The sequence below is a fragment of the Astatotilapia calliptera genome, chromosome 7 (assembly GCF_900246225.1).
Source record: "Astatotilapia calliptera chromosome 7, fAstCal1.2, whole genome shotgun sequence".
In the NCBI taxonomy this organism is placed as follows: domain Eukaryota; kingdom Metazoa; phylum Chordata; class Actinopteri; order Cichliformes; family Cichlidae; genus Astatotilapia; species Astatotilapia calliptera.
The window spans coordinates 28520583-28533718 of record NC_039308.1 but is presented as its reverse complement, the minus strand read 5'-3'; the positions used below and the strand labels follow the sequence as shown (position 1 = coordinate 28533718).

General features: G+C 38.6%; 1 protein-coding gene across 3 annotated transcripts in view; it reads right to left on the bottom strand.

Moving 5' to 3' along the window:
- Positions 1–1738: 1738 nt before the first annotated feature.
- Positions 1739–13136, bottom strand: part of epha5 (EPH receptor A5) — a 60727-nt gene continuing 49329 nt past the window's right edge. Inside the window, exons 14-20 of one of the 3 annotated variants that reach the window (XM_026174210.1) lie at positions 11216–11283; positions 10979–11120; positions 9594–9743; positions 7073–7266; positions 5927–6091; positions 4781–4797; positions 4331–4409 (exon numbers count right to left, since the gene is read on the bottom strand). In XM_026174210.1, coding sequence (XP_026029995.1) covers positions 4393–4409; positions 4781–4797; positions 5927–6091; positions 7073–7266; positions 9594–9743; positions 10979–11120; positions 11216–11283 — 753 coding nt within the window. In that variant the 3' untranslated portion in view covers positions 4331–4392. Of the gene's footprint in view, positions 4410–4780; positions 4798–5926; positions 6092–7072; positions 7267–9593; positions 9744–10978; positions 11121–11215; positions 11284–13136 lie in introns of all 3 variants that reach the window. The other 2 variants (XM_026174209.1, XM_026174212.1) reach the window with 2 other exon arrangements.

Below are 13136 nucleotides of genomic sequence, written 5' to 3'. Positions count from 1 at the left end.
GATTACATCTTCTCAAACTCAAACAACAAAGATGTTACATAAGACCGGTTGTCTTATGTAATTTGACGCAACAATTTTGTCTCCTGCATAAACACTGCATGGCTGACGGAGTTTCAGCTGACAGTTACTGAAGAGTAAAACCACATAAATCTTTAGTATTTGCTGGTTTGTTGTGCTTTCTTTTTTTTTCTTGGCTAAATGTGAGCAAAAGATAAAGTCATGCTATTGGAAAAAGTGCTGAGAATAAAGTATTTGAATTGATGATTTGATAATCTGAGCAGAGCATATAATTAGCTTGACTGTATATTTACTATGGTTTGCAATGCCAAGAAATCAATACCTGTTCTCACACTTTTGGAATTAACAGTGTTGATGCTAAAAAGCTGTCAAGACTGGCTGAGGCCTTGACATCAAGGATTAGTGCTCTGTTGACTTCTTGTTAAAAAGCCAATAATTCACCTTTATTCTAAAAGATGCCTGTCAAACCCTGTGTTTACATCATGAAAGTGTATTGTTGTGCCATACACTCGAAAATATGGTGCTCTACATCAATGATGCTCATATAACTTTGATTTGTATTACAAATATGATTAATTCTTGTGCTTAACTGTAAAAAAATTATGCCATGGTGACCAATGGGAGTGTGAAGGGAACACAGTAATTTTAATAATTAAATAGTAAATAATAAGGATACACTTGCTGACAGTAACATGTCAGTCACCTATCGATATTTTAGTCAAACAAAGGGCAACAGAATTCTCATAAAGTGCAAATTAAATTAGTTCCAACAAGCATATTATCTGACATTCTTCTTATTGCCTGTAGACGTTGTTGGCAAACATGTATAGAAAGTTGAACAGCTGGGGCATAGCATTTTGGCAGGGGAGTAAATAACGGTGCTCAAAAGATGAGAGGCACTTATAAGGGTGTCGTATTCACTAATTTTTCATGCCCCAAGCATAAATTTTAGTTTGAAAATTCCAGTAAGCTGAAAGGGTGGTTGTAAAAAGCCAATAACATGACAACTAGGGAGGGTCAAAACACTGCGAAACCCAAACTAAAAGCAGTATTCGTGAGACTGAGGAAGCCTTATGACTCGCTGGGTCGTAAATAAAAACTGCCCAACACAACTGCTTTTGCTGTACAGTACATGCCTTATATTTTGCACCATGTTACTGATGCCTTCCCCTGCTGAATGAAATACCTGCACAGCCACAATAATCTACATAGGCATGGATGCCAGTTTTACTGCCAAATGTTGCCTGCTGTTAAATGCTTGACATCACTAAATGCATACAGTTCCCCAATAATATGCAACATAGCAACATAGTTTATCAATGTACAAGCCATAGACTAAAGAGGCTATGCAGATATTTATCTTGTACCAGACTTTCACTCTGTTAGAACACTATGACTTTCAGAAACACATAATAATATAGAATATTAACCTGTGACCATTCCCCACTTTACAATCTTTTATGGAAGCAGTCAAGAAGTTTGATCTTGACAGCAGGTGGAAAAGCTTAAATGCCATTACCTAAGAGGGTCCTTACCACCATTAAGGACTTATCCCTTTTACTCATCTTGAACTCTGTGGGGGGTCTGAGTGTTTCAAAGTGAAAGCATGTTCTTTGAAAAAGTGAAATGCCCCTTTAAAACCTTTACATTCTTCTTGTGTGCTTTTCTATACCTTTCATACAATCAGGTGATAACACCTCTTGAACCCCCCCCCCCCCCCCCCCAAAAAAAAGAAACCCTACTTCTACAATCTCATTGCATTTCCATCTGTATACCCCAACACTAGCAGTACACTAACTGATACAAATATAAGCATGTTATCTGCAGAGAGCACAGATATAATGTGAGAACGTAGCTTCTCTTTAGGTGAACAATGCAGTGAAAAAAGGTCAAGTTTTAGCAATAAAGCACTGAGTAGCAATCTACGTATAACATACCATACCAAAGAGAAGTAAAGCAAGGGCTTGATCATTGACATCATTGTATATGTTTATACCATACAATACACCAGAAATTCATCAGTCCCTGTTCATAATTCTCATCTACTTCTAGTGTCAACAAAGCTTTTCTTGCTGCTCTCATTTAGGGCCACTGAAAAATATTTCTAGGTCTTGCACCAAAAAAAAATGTAAAATGAAACATAATCACCAACAACATAAGATAAATATTTGCTCTTTTGCATACCCTTCTGGGGACCCTTATCTGGGGACAGTTGTGCTGGTTGCCCCCACTCGATAGCGGCCCAGGTCTATGTAGCAGGAATGCCGATTCAGAATATCTGTCACTATTTACTAATGTGTTCTACTCTGAGATGACTGGTCAATATCCAATTGTCCACATGATAGCAGACAGAAGAACAATGCTCCCTGCTTTAAATATATAATACATTATATACATGAAAGACATGTAGGCAAAGCTGCTCAGTAGTCCAAGAGAGAGTATTATTATAAAACACAAACTGTCCACATAACTTTTGCTCTTTTTTCAAACAAGTAGAAATAAATAAACGATTATCAAGTAGATGAATATTGCCTCCTTATTTTCAGCAGTCCTGTTAGAGTGAGGTTTATTGTGGTGTTGCAGACATGCGTGTGAGAGATTCTCCGCGGCATGGTAAACTGAACAGAGTGCTGATGGGTTTCTGCGGTACCTGAAGTTTGTTGGTTCTAAGTGAAGGCTTGATGAAGATCCGAGTGCACTCTTGAGAGAAGGCTGCATTGAAATCCTTGTAGAAGTTCCCTTAAAATCTGAGGAAAATGTTCCATTAGAATACCAGTAAACAGTCTTGTTGGAATCTTTGTGATCCCTTCCATGAGAATCTGAATGGCAGTTCCATTATTACATGAACAAATGTTCCATCAGGATTGAATGAACCTTTGACGAGTGTCAGTTTGTTCCAGTTGTATTCTACTGGAACCACATTTAAACATGAAGTGGAGTTTAATTTGAAAATGCGCGATCGATGAATGGATGTCAAATTAAAAATGTCCAGTTCCAGTGTGGATCCTACCTTAAGGTTATCTGGAATCTGGATGAAAGATTTACTCATAAGCAAATGCTTCTTTTGAATCTCAGCAAAATCTTCTCCTAGACTTTGAAGTGAAGGTTTTTAAGCGATTTCAGTGTTCCATGTGCTGCTTGCCTGCAATCTGAGTGAATATTTCACTAAAATATGTGTGAATTTTTCAGCTAATAGAACAGTTTACAATTAAAATATGCATTGCTTTGTAGTAACTTCACTGTAAGTGAAAGGTCTTACACATAGAGCAAAGCCAGCTGAATAACATACAATCAGTGGCCTCATTCAGAAGCTGGTTTTAAGGACTAGAATGGTTTTATTGCCACATTGTAGCAGTGCTATACATTCATCCAGAAGAACAGCTGTAGAGAGTATATTTAAGTGTAAATCTTCATGTCTTTATTTGTTTGTTTTCACTTCTCTTTTTTAGGCTCTGTAAGAACCATTCTTAAGATCTAGTATTTTAAAACAGTAAAGGTCAAGTATCTATTCTTGTCTTTCATTGCTTTGGAAGATAATTAAGTAAATGACAGTGAATATGAATATGGATGATTAAAATAGATTTTAGCTTCAGTTTTGCACATGAAGATGTGGTAGAAATGGGTAAAAATCAAAACCACAAGCACATCAGCATGTCAAAGCAAATATTGACATTAATTGAAATAATGATAATGGTTCAATATATGGAAATTAATTCAGTGAAACCTGATGGAACGGTAATCTCGATGGAGAAAGTTGCCAAAGAATCAGCAAGTACTTTTTTTGTTCCACGGGGCTCAGCTCACCTGAGACAGGTTGAAAAGGTTCCCTTCGAGCCCAGTGTATAAACTCACATCTGTGATACAGCCAAAAACTTTATGGTTGCTCTCAGAGTTAGATCTGCTGTCTGTGATTTAGGTATCCAAAACAGTGCCAAGAGGATCCCCAGAGTCATATAATTGAATAATTAAAGTAAAACCATTACTTAAGTTCATATTGAGCTCACCATCATCATCCCTCCAAGTAGCACCACTCAGTCCAGTTCAGTTTGGTTTTAGTGCTGCAATATCCAATATTCCCAATGACACCAACGCAAACTCCACACACAGGAACCAACAACATGTGGATCCTCCAGTTTAGATCGGTAGAACACTGGGTATCCTCGTCCACAGAAAGTGCTAAGCCACTCTAGGTCCAGTACATAGTAGGTCCATATATTGTATTTCTGTGTTTGTGTGCGAGTGTACGAGTGTGCATGTGTCTGTATGTTTGTATTTCACATCATATGTTTACAGTAGAGTTGGTGCTGTTCATATGGACCCTCATCTCCTGAATGCTAGTAATAATTTTTTTCTGGTGTCCAGCCAAGTTCACGCCTACTCTTCGCAAATCCCTGAAAAACAGCACACAGAAAACAGGGCACTATATTTAAGCATTCTGCTAACAAATAAGGCAATGCATGAGAAAGTTGTTAAAAATAAGCCTGCATTTTGGATTACTTACATAAATAAATTCATTTTTAATGAATGTGATAACCAGTCTTTTTTGTAAGTTAGAAATTATTGTGTGTTTGGGCTTTTGGATACACACTGACTAAAGAGATTTTGCTGTTAAACCAATTTCTCAATCGTCCTCGAGTTATATATGACATTTTTACCAATGTTCTGTAGTTATATTATCTTTATATGAACTCTTAGTTCAATGAAGAGAAAAAGCATTTTGAAGTATTTGCACAGACTTGCAATCTTGTAATGCAGTGCTTACCAAATTTATTAGACCCCCTGTAATAAAAATGAGAAAACACAAATATTTTAGAAATCTATCAAAAACATGTTTAAAAAAAAGTTTTAGGCAAATAACAAACTGAACTCACATTTTTTTATCCAAATTTGAACCGGCAAACTTTTCTCTGAGAGGTCAGAAATTAACCAAGTCTAAAATTCAAGTGCTGAAAATAAACTTTCCTGTTCAGGAATGCAAGTAAAGAACTGTAATTTGGCTTTACTATAATATGCTTTACACTAAATTTGAAAATGAATGGAAAACAACAATAATTATAGCTTAGCATTAAAAATATAATTTTGATTAAAGAGCTTCTGCATAGAAACATACAAAAATGTGGGTAATTATGAATACCTTTCATTTAGGGCAGCACTGGAATAAAACTTACATTGGGTGATGGTCTAATAAAGTTGTTAAGCACTGTAGATAACCTTCACACCACTTTGTGTGTTCATTAGAGTGTTCATTACATTAAATGGTCTACGGAAAAAACATCTGTGATGCTGTTTAAACCTGGCATTAACATGTCAGCTAAGGACATGAGTGAATAGACCCAGTATACACTGACAATGCATTCAAATCAGATCGCTCAAACAATATGGGATTTGGACTGGGCTCAGTACTGGACCACAGTGTCTTCTGTGTAAGCACAATCTGTAGGTAATTGTTTATGCACTACTGGCGTACTACTCAAGTGTAAACAGACATATATCACCAAGATGTGTTTCAAGCATGTTTGGCATGTTTGACTGGGTTTTTCCTGAAACATGCCAATGAATAGACCTAATCTTGTTTTCTTCTTATAACTTACAACTATAGCAGAATAGGCACATGAAGTGCTTTGCTGCTTCTCACCAGTAAAGAAACAACTGGATACAAATGACAGATATATTAGATTCAATGACAATTGGTCACTGATGTAACTCAAAGATACATTCTAATCCTGTAGATGAACTGACATACTCTGAAGTGTCCACTTGTAAATACCCAGTGGACAGCGATAAAACCCATGTTAATGCCTTACAAATGATTTATATTAAAACCAGGGGGAATGAAACTAAACCTTAAGGTAGACGTCCTATCACCTATGCATTTATATGTATGTGTGCATGTGCATAAGACTCTTACTCTGATGTCATCTGAGCCACTGTTTCCAGTGAAGAGTAACCTCCTTCCATAAACAGTTCAGTGTAACGTCCCATCTTGATGGAGTCAAGCCACTCTCCTACAGTCTGGCTTCGAGTGCTACAGTTCCCTTCTACGCTGGCATGCTCCACTAACAGGTTGGAAACTCTGGAACGTGGGAAAACAGGTAAAGAGAAAGCAAAATGTTTGAACATGAGTCTTCATGAAGCTATTTATGCACCATTACACAACTGCAAATGTTGTCCACTCAAAAGTCTTTGTCATTTGGCTCACTCTTCATGCTTACAAATAAGGCTCTCTCTTATCAAACAGAAATATTTATGCCAACTAACAACATTCTCCACACTATAACTAGAAGAGGCGTGTGGTGTGAGAAAAGGACAAGCATAGCTTGAGTCATTTTAATCTTGACGCCCGTCATATGTCATTGTATGGCTCTTAGATAAGGTGTTGCTTTATTAAATGCGTTCCGGTGTGTGTTTGTGTGTGTGTGTGTGTGTGTGTACAAAAAGAAAGAGGAAAACAAAAGATCTACCATTATTTCATTATCTCCGCAAAGAAAATAACATAATGAAGTGTCTGCATAAATGTCTGCTTCAGAGCAATTATTGCCATTTCATACCATTATGTACTAATGCACTGCACATACATGGAGAGGAAATACTAACTGAATGTTCAAATGTTACGACAATCAAAGGACACCCCACTGACTACATTTCAGACTAATGCTTCATTCTAAGAAAATTAAGCCACTTTATTTCTCTGCTCTTTATTGCTAGTGTGCAGCAGCCAAAGACTACGTTTTAACTATGCTGCTACACAGGACTTCAGTAAGACTCTATTTACATTTTATCTTGAAAGATGAAGTCTATTAGCTTAGAGTGCTGAGCCTAATTTGCTTAAAAATGAATGTGTAAATGAATACACTTCATTTTTAAGAGCCAAGAAGCAGAAGCATCATCAATAAGTGTTTAGAAATGTTTAACAGAAAGCTAACATCATTTCTTAACAAAGACAATAACACCAGCCATTTAGATGATATCATCTGTATGTGTGTGTGTGCTTGTGGAATAAACTATAACTAATATATATTTTAAATGGTGTGCAAAGTACAGTGTTACATCCTACCTGTGTGAGGAGTTGACAAGCTTTTTTAACGAGCTGGGGTTCCGGATGAATTTGTCTAGCAGGCAAACAATCTCATCAAACTTGGGACGGTTGCTGCGTTCTCGCTGCCAGCAGTCCATCATAAGATGGTACAGGGCCTCAGGACAGTCCATAGGACCTGGCAACCTATAGCTTTCCTCCACTGCTTTTATTACCTTCAGATAGAGAGATGAAGAAAGACAGGCAGGTTAGCTTTACAAAAGCAAACAAACAAAAAACAAACCTGTGTATAATGTACAAACAGTTATACTGTAAGAGCAAAAGATAAATTTCAATCATCTATGCGAGTAGCATAGCTAAAGGTTGCTTTAACTTCATGATTATTGTCTGATTGTAGAGTTTAGGAAGCAGTTTCTTCCTCCTCCCCTATCATCATCAGGGGAACAGATGTTGGGGTGACGGATGAATCCCTAGGACTACACATAAACAGCTAACTCGACTTGTACAGGAACACAGATATTGTCTTTAAGAAGGGTCCAGAGTTGCCTGTATCTTCTTAGGAGGCTCAGGTCCTGCAATGCCAAATGCCCATGCTGTCTATGTTTTGTTACTCTAAGGTTGGACATATGACTATATGGCAGTGTGTTGGGGCAGCAGGGTGAAAACAGCTGATGTCAGGTGTCTGAAAGGAGGTTGCTAAAGAAACTGCTCAGCATTATGTACAATCCATCCCACTATACATTCCTCTCTGATTGCTCACCACAGCACACACAGGAAAAGGCTCATTGCCCCAAGGTGCAGGCCTGAGCACTACAGCAGATCCTTTCTACCTGTGGCTATTAGATTATCCAACTCCCATCTGTTTTGATAGTTCAAACACTGAAAATACCCCAAAAAGAGCAAAAAAAGCGAAAAAGAACAACTACACATTAACAACATTAACACTCTATAATACTATAATTTTATACCTTCTCATCTGTTCTTTACAAGATGGAAGGATTAGTATTACTACCATAGTATCACTTGTAATTTATTCTCTGTTATCACTTACTGCGTTTGCTGATGGCATTAATATAATTAACACTGTTCCACTTTGTGCCTATGCGCACTCCTGTACTGCTGCTGATACTTTTATTTGTGTTTATATGTCAAACTTTTGTCTTTGTGTCTTTATTTTTAGTAACTGAGATTTAGTTTGCTGTTTTTATGCTCTCAGTTTCTGTTCTTATTGCACTGAGCATGTAAAAGACACAATAATTTCAAAACACCATAATCAGGTTTGTTCAAAAGATTCTGGTATGCTGTCCCCGAGGAAATAAGACTCCAAAGCGACTATAAAATGAAAATCTATAACATGGATATATATTGAAGTATGCAGAGGGTACATCCTGTTTGGTGTATCCTGCAATATTTTTTTAAAGGCAGAACCATGACACACTTCAGCAAGGCAAGATTACTTTCAAATTGAGTTCTCCTGAGCAAGATCCTGAATTCTGATACTTGCTCTCTACCCGACCTTATACTCAAATATCCATGAAGTTAGCAACCCAACACCAATGGCCTGTGTGAATCCAGCAAAATAACACAACATTAACACAACTTTGTTTATTTCACATGCCTCATAACCCCGTTAATCATTTCTGCAAGTAACAGGATGCAGTACTGAATCACAGAAATGTTTTGGTGGGGGAAATTGAATTGGATGAATAATAAATAAACCTTAGCTCCCTCCGTTAGACCCTGCAGTGGAAAGCAGGCTGCAGTTTTCAGCCTAGTTCTGCCAGTGCAAGACACTACAGGGAATTGATTTGTTGAGTTTATGACAGCCTTTACTTGTGTCAAATTCACACAGAAGACAGATGTGATGGCACTCCAATACGCTTGCATGTATTAAAGCGCATGCATATGTACTCTTGCACTCTAGCATAAGAGAGAAGCACAGCAGCAAATCACTGCGTGCTGAGGGGGTAGAAAAACTGACTGGCAGGGAGGAAAGATCAGAGGAAGGGAATGAGAGACGAAGTGGGGGAAGAAAGAGAGGGCGGACAAGACGCAAAAAAGTGCATTTTGTAGAGACAAAAAAAGGGACAAGAGAAAGAAGTGAGAAGGAAGAGGAGACAGTGGGCAACAGAAGGTGATAGCTGAGAGAAAGAGAGTGTGAGAGCCTGCACTTTCTTGTGCAGATCAGAGAAAATCCAGCATAACGCTTTCAATTAAACATCAAACGTCTTCTCCTCTCCTCTCCTTCTCATCCTCCTCTCCTTCCCCTCTCTAGATTCGAGACAGACAGCCTAACAACCAAAAGGAGGGTGGAGTCTGAAGTAGGAGTTGGAGAGGTCACTGGAGGGCTGTGCGTGCATATGTTGCCTGTGTGAGTGGGTGGGTGGGAAATTGATGCATGTGTGTGGTGATGAATCAAGTACTGCAAGCTCACGCATCACCATCTGATACGACTGCAGTTGTAAAATCCAGCAAATACTACATGCGTTACTCACAAGATTAAAGAAAACTAACTTTTCCTTAAAATGTCTTTAAAACTTACGTCTTGATTGGACATCTCCCAGTAGGGCCTCTCTCCGTATGACATCACTTCCCACATGACAATCCCATAACTCCACACATCGCTAGCCGAGGTGAACTTCCTGTATGCAATTGCTTCTGGAGCCGTCCAGCGAATGGGAATCTTTCCGCCCTGTAATAAAATGCAGTGTTTACCAGATGATCCAAACACATTGAAGCATTTAACGGAACCTGGGGCTTGGAAAATAGAACCTCAAATTTTCGTGTGTTGTGCTGCTTTATTATGAAGAAATCTGATATGTTCACATAAATAAATAGACTCGAGCTACGCTTGTCCAGAGCTACAGCAGTAAATACAGCTGCCGTCATTCAACATTTTCATCTTTTGTGTCATGAGGATGGAAACCAAGAACAGACCTTAATTGAGACACTTCTTCCGCATGTGGTCCAATCCAAATTTCCCCTAATGGATACCAATTTAGGAACACATTCATGATACCAAGTTTCACTTTCTTATACAAATTCCCTATCCTAACTGTCGGGGGCCCTGTGATTCCTCTATTTTTTACTCATCTTCATTATCATGCTTTCATTGCAAAGATAAAAAAAAAAGTTCACAGAAAGACTGCTGAGTTCCACAGGAAAGTGTGTTTTCAGCTGATGAGTAGTGAAATTAGCTTGATGCAGTATTGATGAACACAGCAGCAGGATATCTCAAGCTCTGATTATTTGAAGGGTGTGAATTATGTTATTCTCACTGCTCTGTCAGGGAAGGAGACCCAGACAGTGATAGAGAGAGAGAGCAAGAAGAGATGTAGCCTGGCAGTGAGAGGTGAGTGACAGGATATTTGGCACTAAGGCAGCAAGACTCAGTGCTAATTGAGTGTTGCAGAGACTGAGCTGAGTACTAATTGGACCTCCTCCAGCAGGAAGCAGGCCATCTCTGGCTGACAGAACGCCACTCAGCCTGGGATATACAGCTCAATTTAAGGCCTGCTGCTGTTGTCTGTGTGTGTGTGTGTGTCAGTGTGTGTTAGTTAAAGTGTCTAGGTGTGTATTTAGTGGGAAGACTATTCTGTGTGTCAGTTTTTCACTTAATCCAAAGTTTGATAAGGCAGAGTCATGCTCTGACACAACCCATATTAAATGTAAATAACTTTAAAGACAACAGTGTGCTGCCCTCTTCCCTAACACCCACACCGAGGCAGTCAGGTGATTAATTTATTAGTTGATCAAAAGAAAGTTAAGTGAATGCTACTCGCTTGCATGCACCTTTTAAATATCTTTGCTCTGATATAATATTACAGTCTTATGTAATTTAAATTGAACAGACTTTGGGCAGTTAGCCTGACAAACAACTTTAAGATATGTAATAACCACTGGCTTCAGAAATTTGTGCAGCTTTACCCGCGTGGTATATGCAGCCTCCGGATCATCTTCCAGGACTCGGGATAGACCAAAATCAGACACTTTACACACAAGGTTACTGTTGACCAGGATGTTACGAGCCGCTAGATCACGGTGGACATAGCCCATGTCAGACAGGTATCTACATTTGTCAACACAAAGGGAAGAAGGGTTAAACACAAACACTGCACGTTAATGAGTTCGAAAACACAGTGTGTTTGTTGGTTTTCTTTATACCTCATGCCAGATGCAATCCCACGCAGCATACCAACCAGCTGGATTACAGTAAACTGGCCATCATTTTTCTATGTAGAAAGAAGGGACAAAGGTGGAAAGACAATCTTAATATTTTGCTTTGGTATCTTTATCTAAACAATTGAATATAGTGTAAATAAATCGAGTCTATAATGTATCACATACGATGTACCACATATGTATTAACAAAAAATAACACGAATAGAAATGAAGACATAAACAGATAAACCTTAAAAAATGGGGCCTATAGAGAGTTTATAGAGCTGGCCTTATAAAAGCTGCCAGACAGGACAGGATAGTGTAACTCTATATATGTCTGTGAAGGTTCTCAGTCATCCAGGTCATCGCAGTCTAAGGAGCTTGGAAAGAAAAGCGTCTGGAAGTTGCTTGAAGACGTTTCACCTCTCATCCGAGAAGCTTCTTCAGTTCTAGGGTCAAATGGTGGGGAGTCCCAGATTTAAACCCAGTGGGAGTATCCCCCCAAGAGGGACAACTCTATATATGCACCACATAATAATAATAATAAAACATGTGAACATTTCTGACTTTATTTTGATAGGGACAGTGGGAAGAATGGCAGAAGTAAGCACAGGGGGGGATGACATTTAGCAAATGCTACCCAGGCAGCATCTGCACAAATTATTTACCCATGTTGTATCGAACTTTAGCACTTAACTACTGGTCAACCCTGTATATGTTCTGTTGATTTTAAACCGTGTAAACCTGCAGACCTGGGCCAATTACAAGATAATATAAAGAAAGATGGGAAAAGGCTCCTTTTCAACTTCTCCCCCTGGATTTTGTCAATGGCTGTTATGGTGCCACTGCAGCAAATGTTGGGATTACTTTTTCTGTTTTTCTCTAACACCTACCAACCAACAGCACAGGTTGTGGATCGTGAAGCAGGAAGAAAGATTAAAAGCTGAAATATATTCTCCAGTATTGGTTTGGTTGTAGCCACATAATCACTGATCAATACAGATCTGATTAGCCTATTGTGTCAGCAAGGCAAGTCAGCTTATCTAACCCTAATGCTCTAGTTTTATGTGATAATTATAGAGAATATCCATAAGCACTTTACTCTGAAAATACACTTAATTTACATTTATATATTTCTAGTATTTAGCTCTGGAGCTCACCATTTTCCCTCTATAAGTGTCAGTGATGGTCATCCAATCAACTATGCACTTCAAGTCAGACCTCCTGCTCTATGAAATGACCTAAAGCATTAATATTTCCATGAATCCTGCCCAGAGTTCAGTGTCACCCGGCTGCCTTGAATCACATCATGTTTTATGAAATGACTGTCTCCTGTACAGACGCGTGTCTCCCCAAGTAATTCATCTTTCCCCTTCCTCCCTGCAATGCCCGACTTAACCTTTCTGGTACTCTCCCAATCTGTATAGAAGAATGATGCTAAATCGGTTGTTCAAGATTTGAGAAAAATGAAGCATGCTTTTTGCCAAAGAAATAATTAATTCAAGCAACAGCATTGGATGACAATATTAGCTTAATTACTAAGTGGTAAGGTATTACCACTTAGTAATTAAGCTAATATTGAAAACTGCATACACAGTGATGGCTTTTTCCCTGGTATGGAAGACTCTTTCACTAGATTTCCTCTTAGCTTTTTCCCCTCTCATTGGTAGGCTCTCATTGTTAGTTTAAGCTTTTGCTCCTTCCAATCCAAATGTAAACTATCAACATTCCCCTCATCCACTCTTCACATTTTGACAGCAGACATGCAGCTCACAGTTTCAACAAATAGTTTTTTCTATCCACTCGCAGCAGAACATCCCACTTACATGTGAAATGAGATGTTAAGCCAAAGATGTGAGTTAGCAGCCTCACAGTACATTGTCCATAGCTGTGACAGCTAATCCAGGACCCAGTCCAGCCTCTG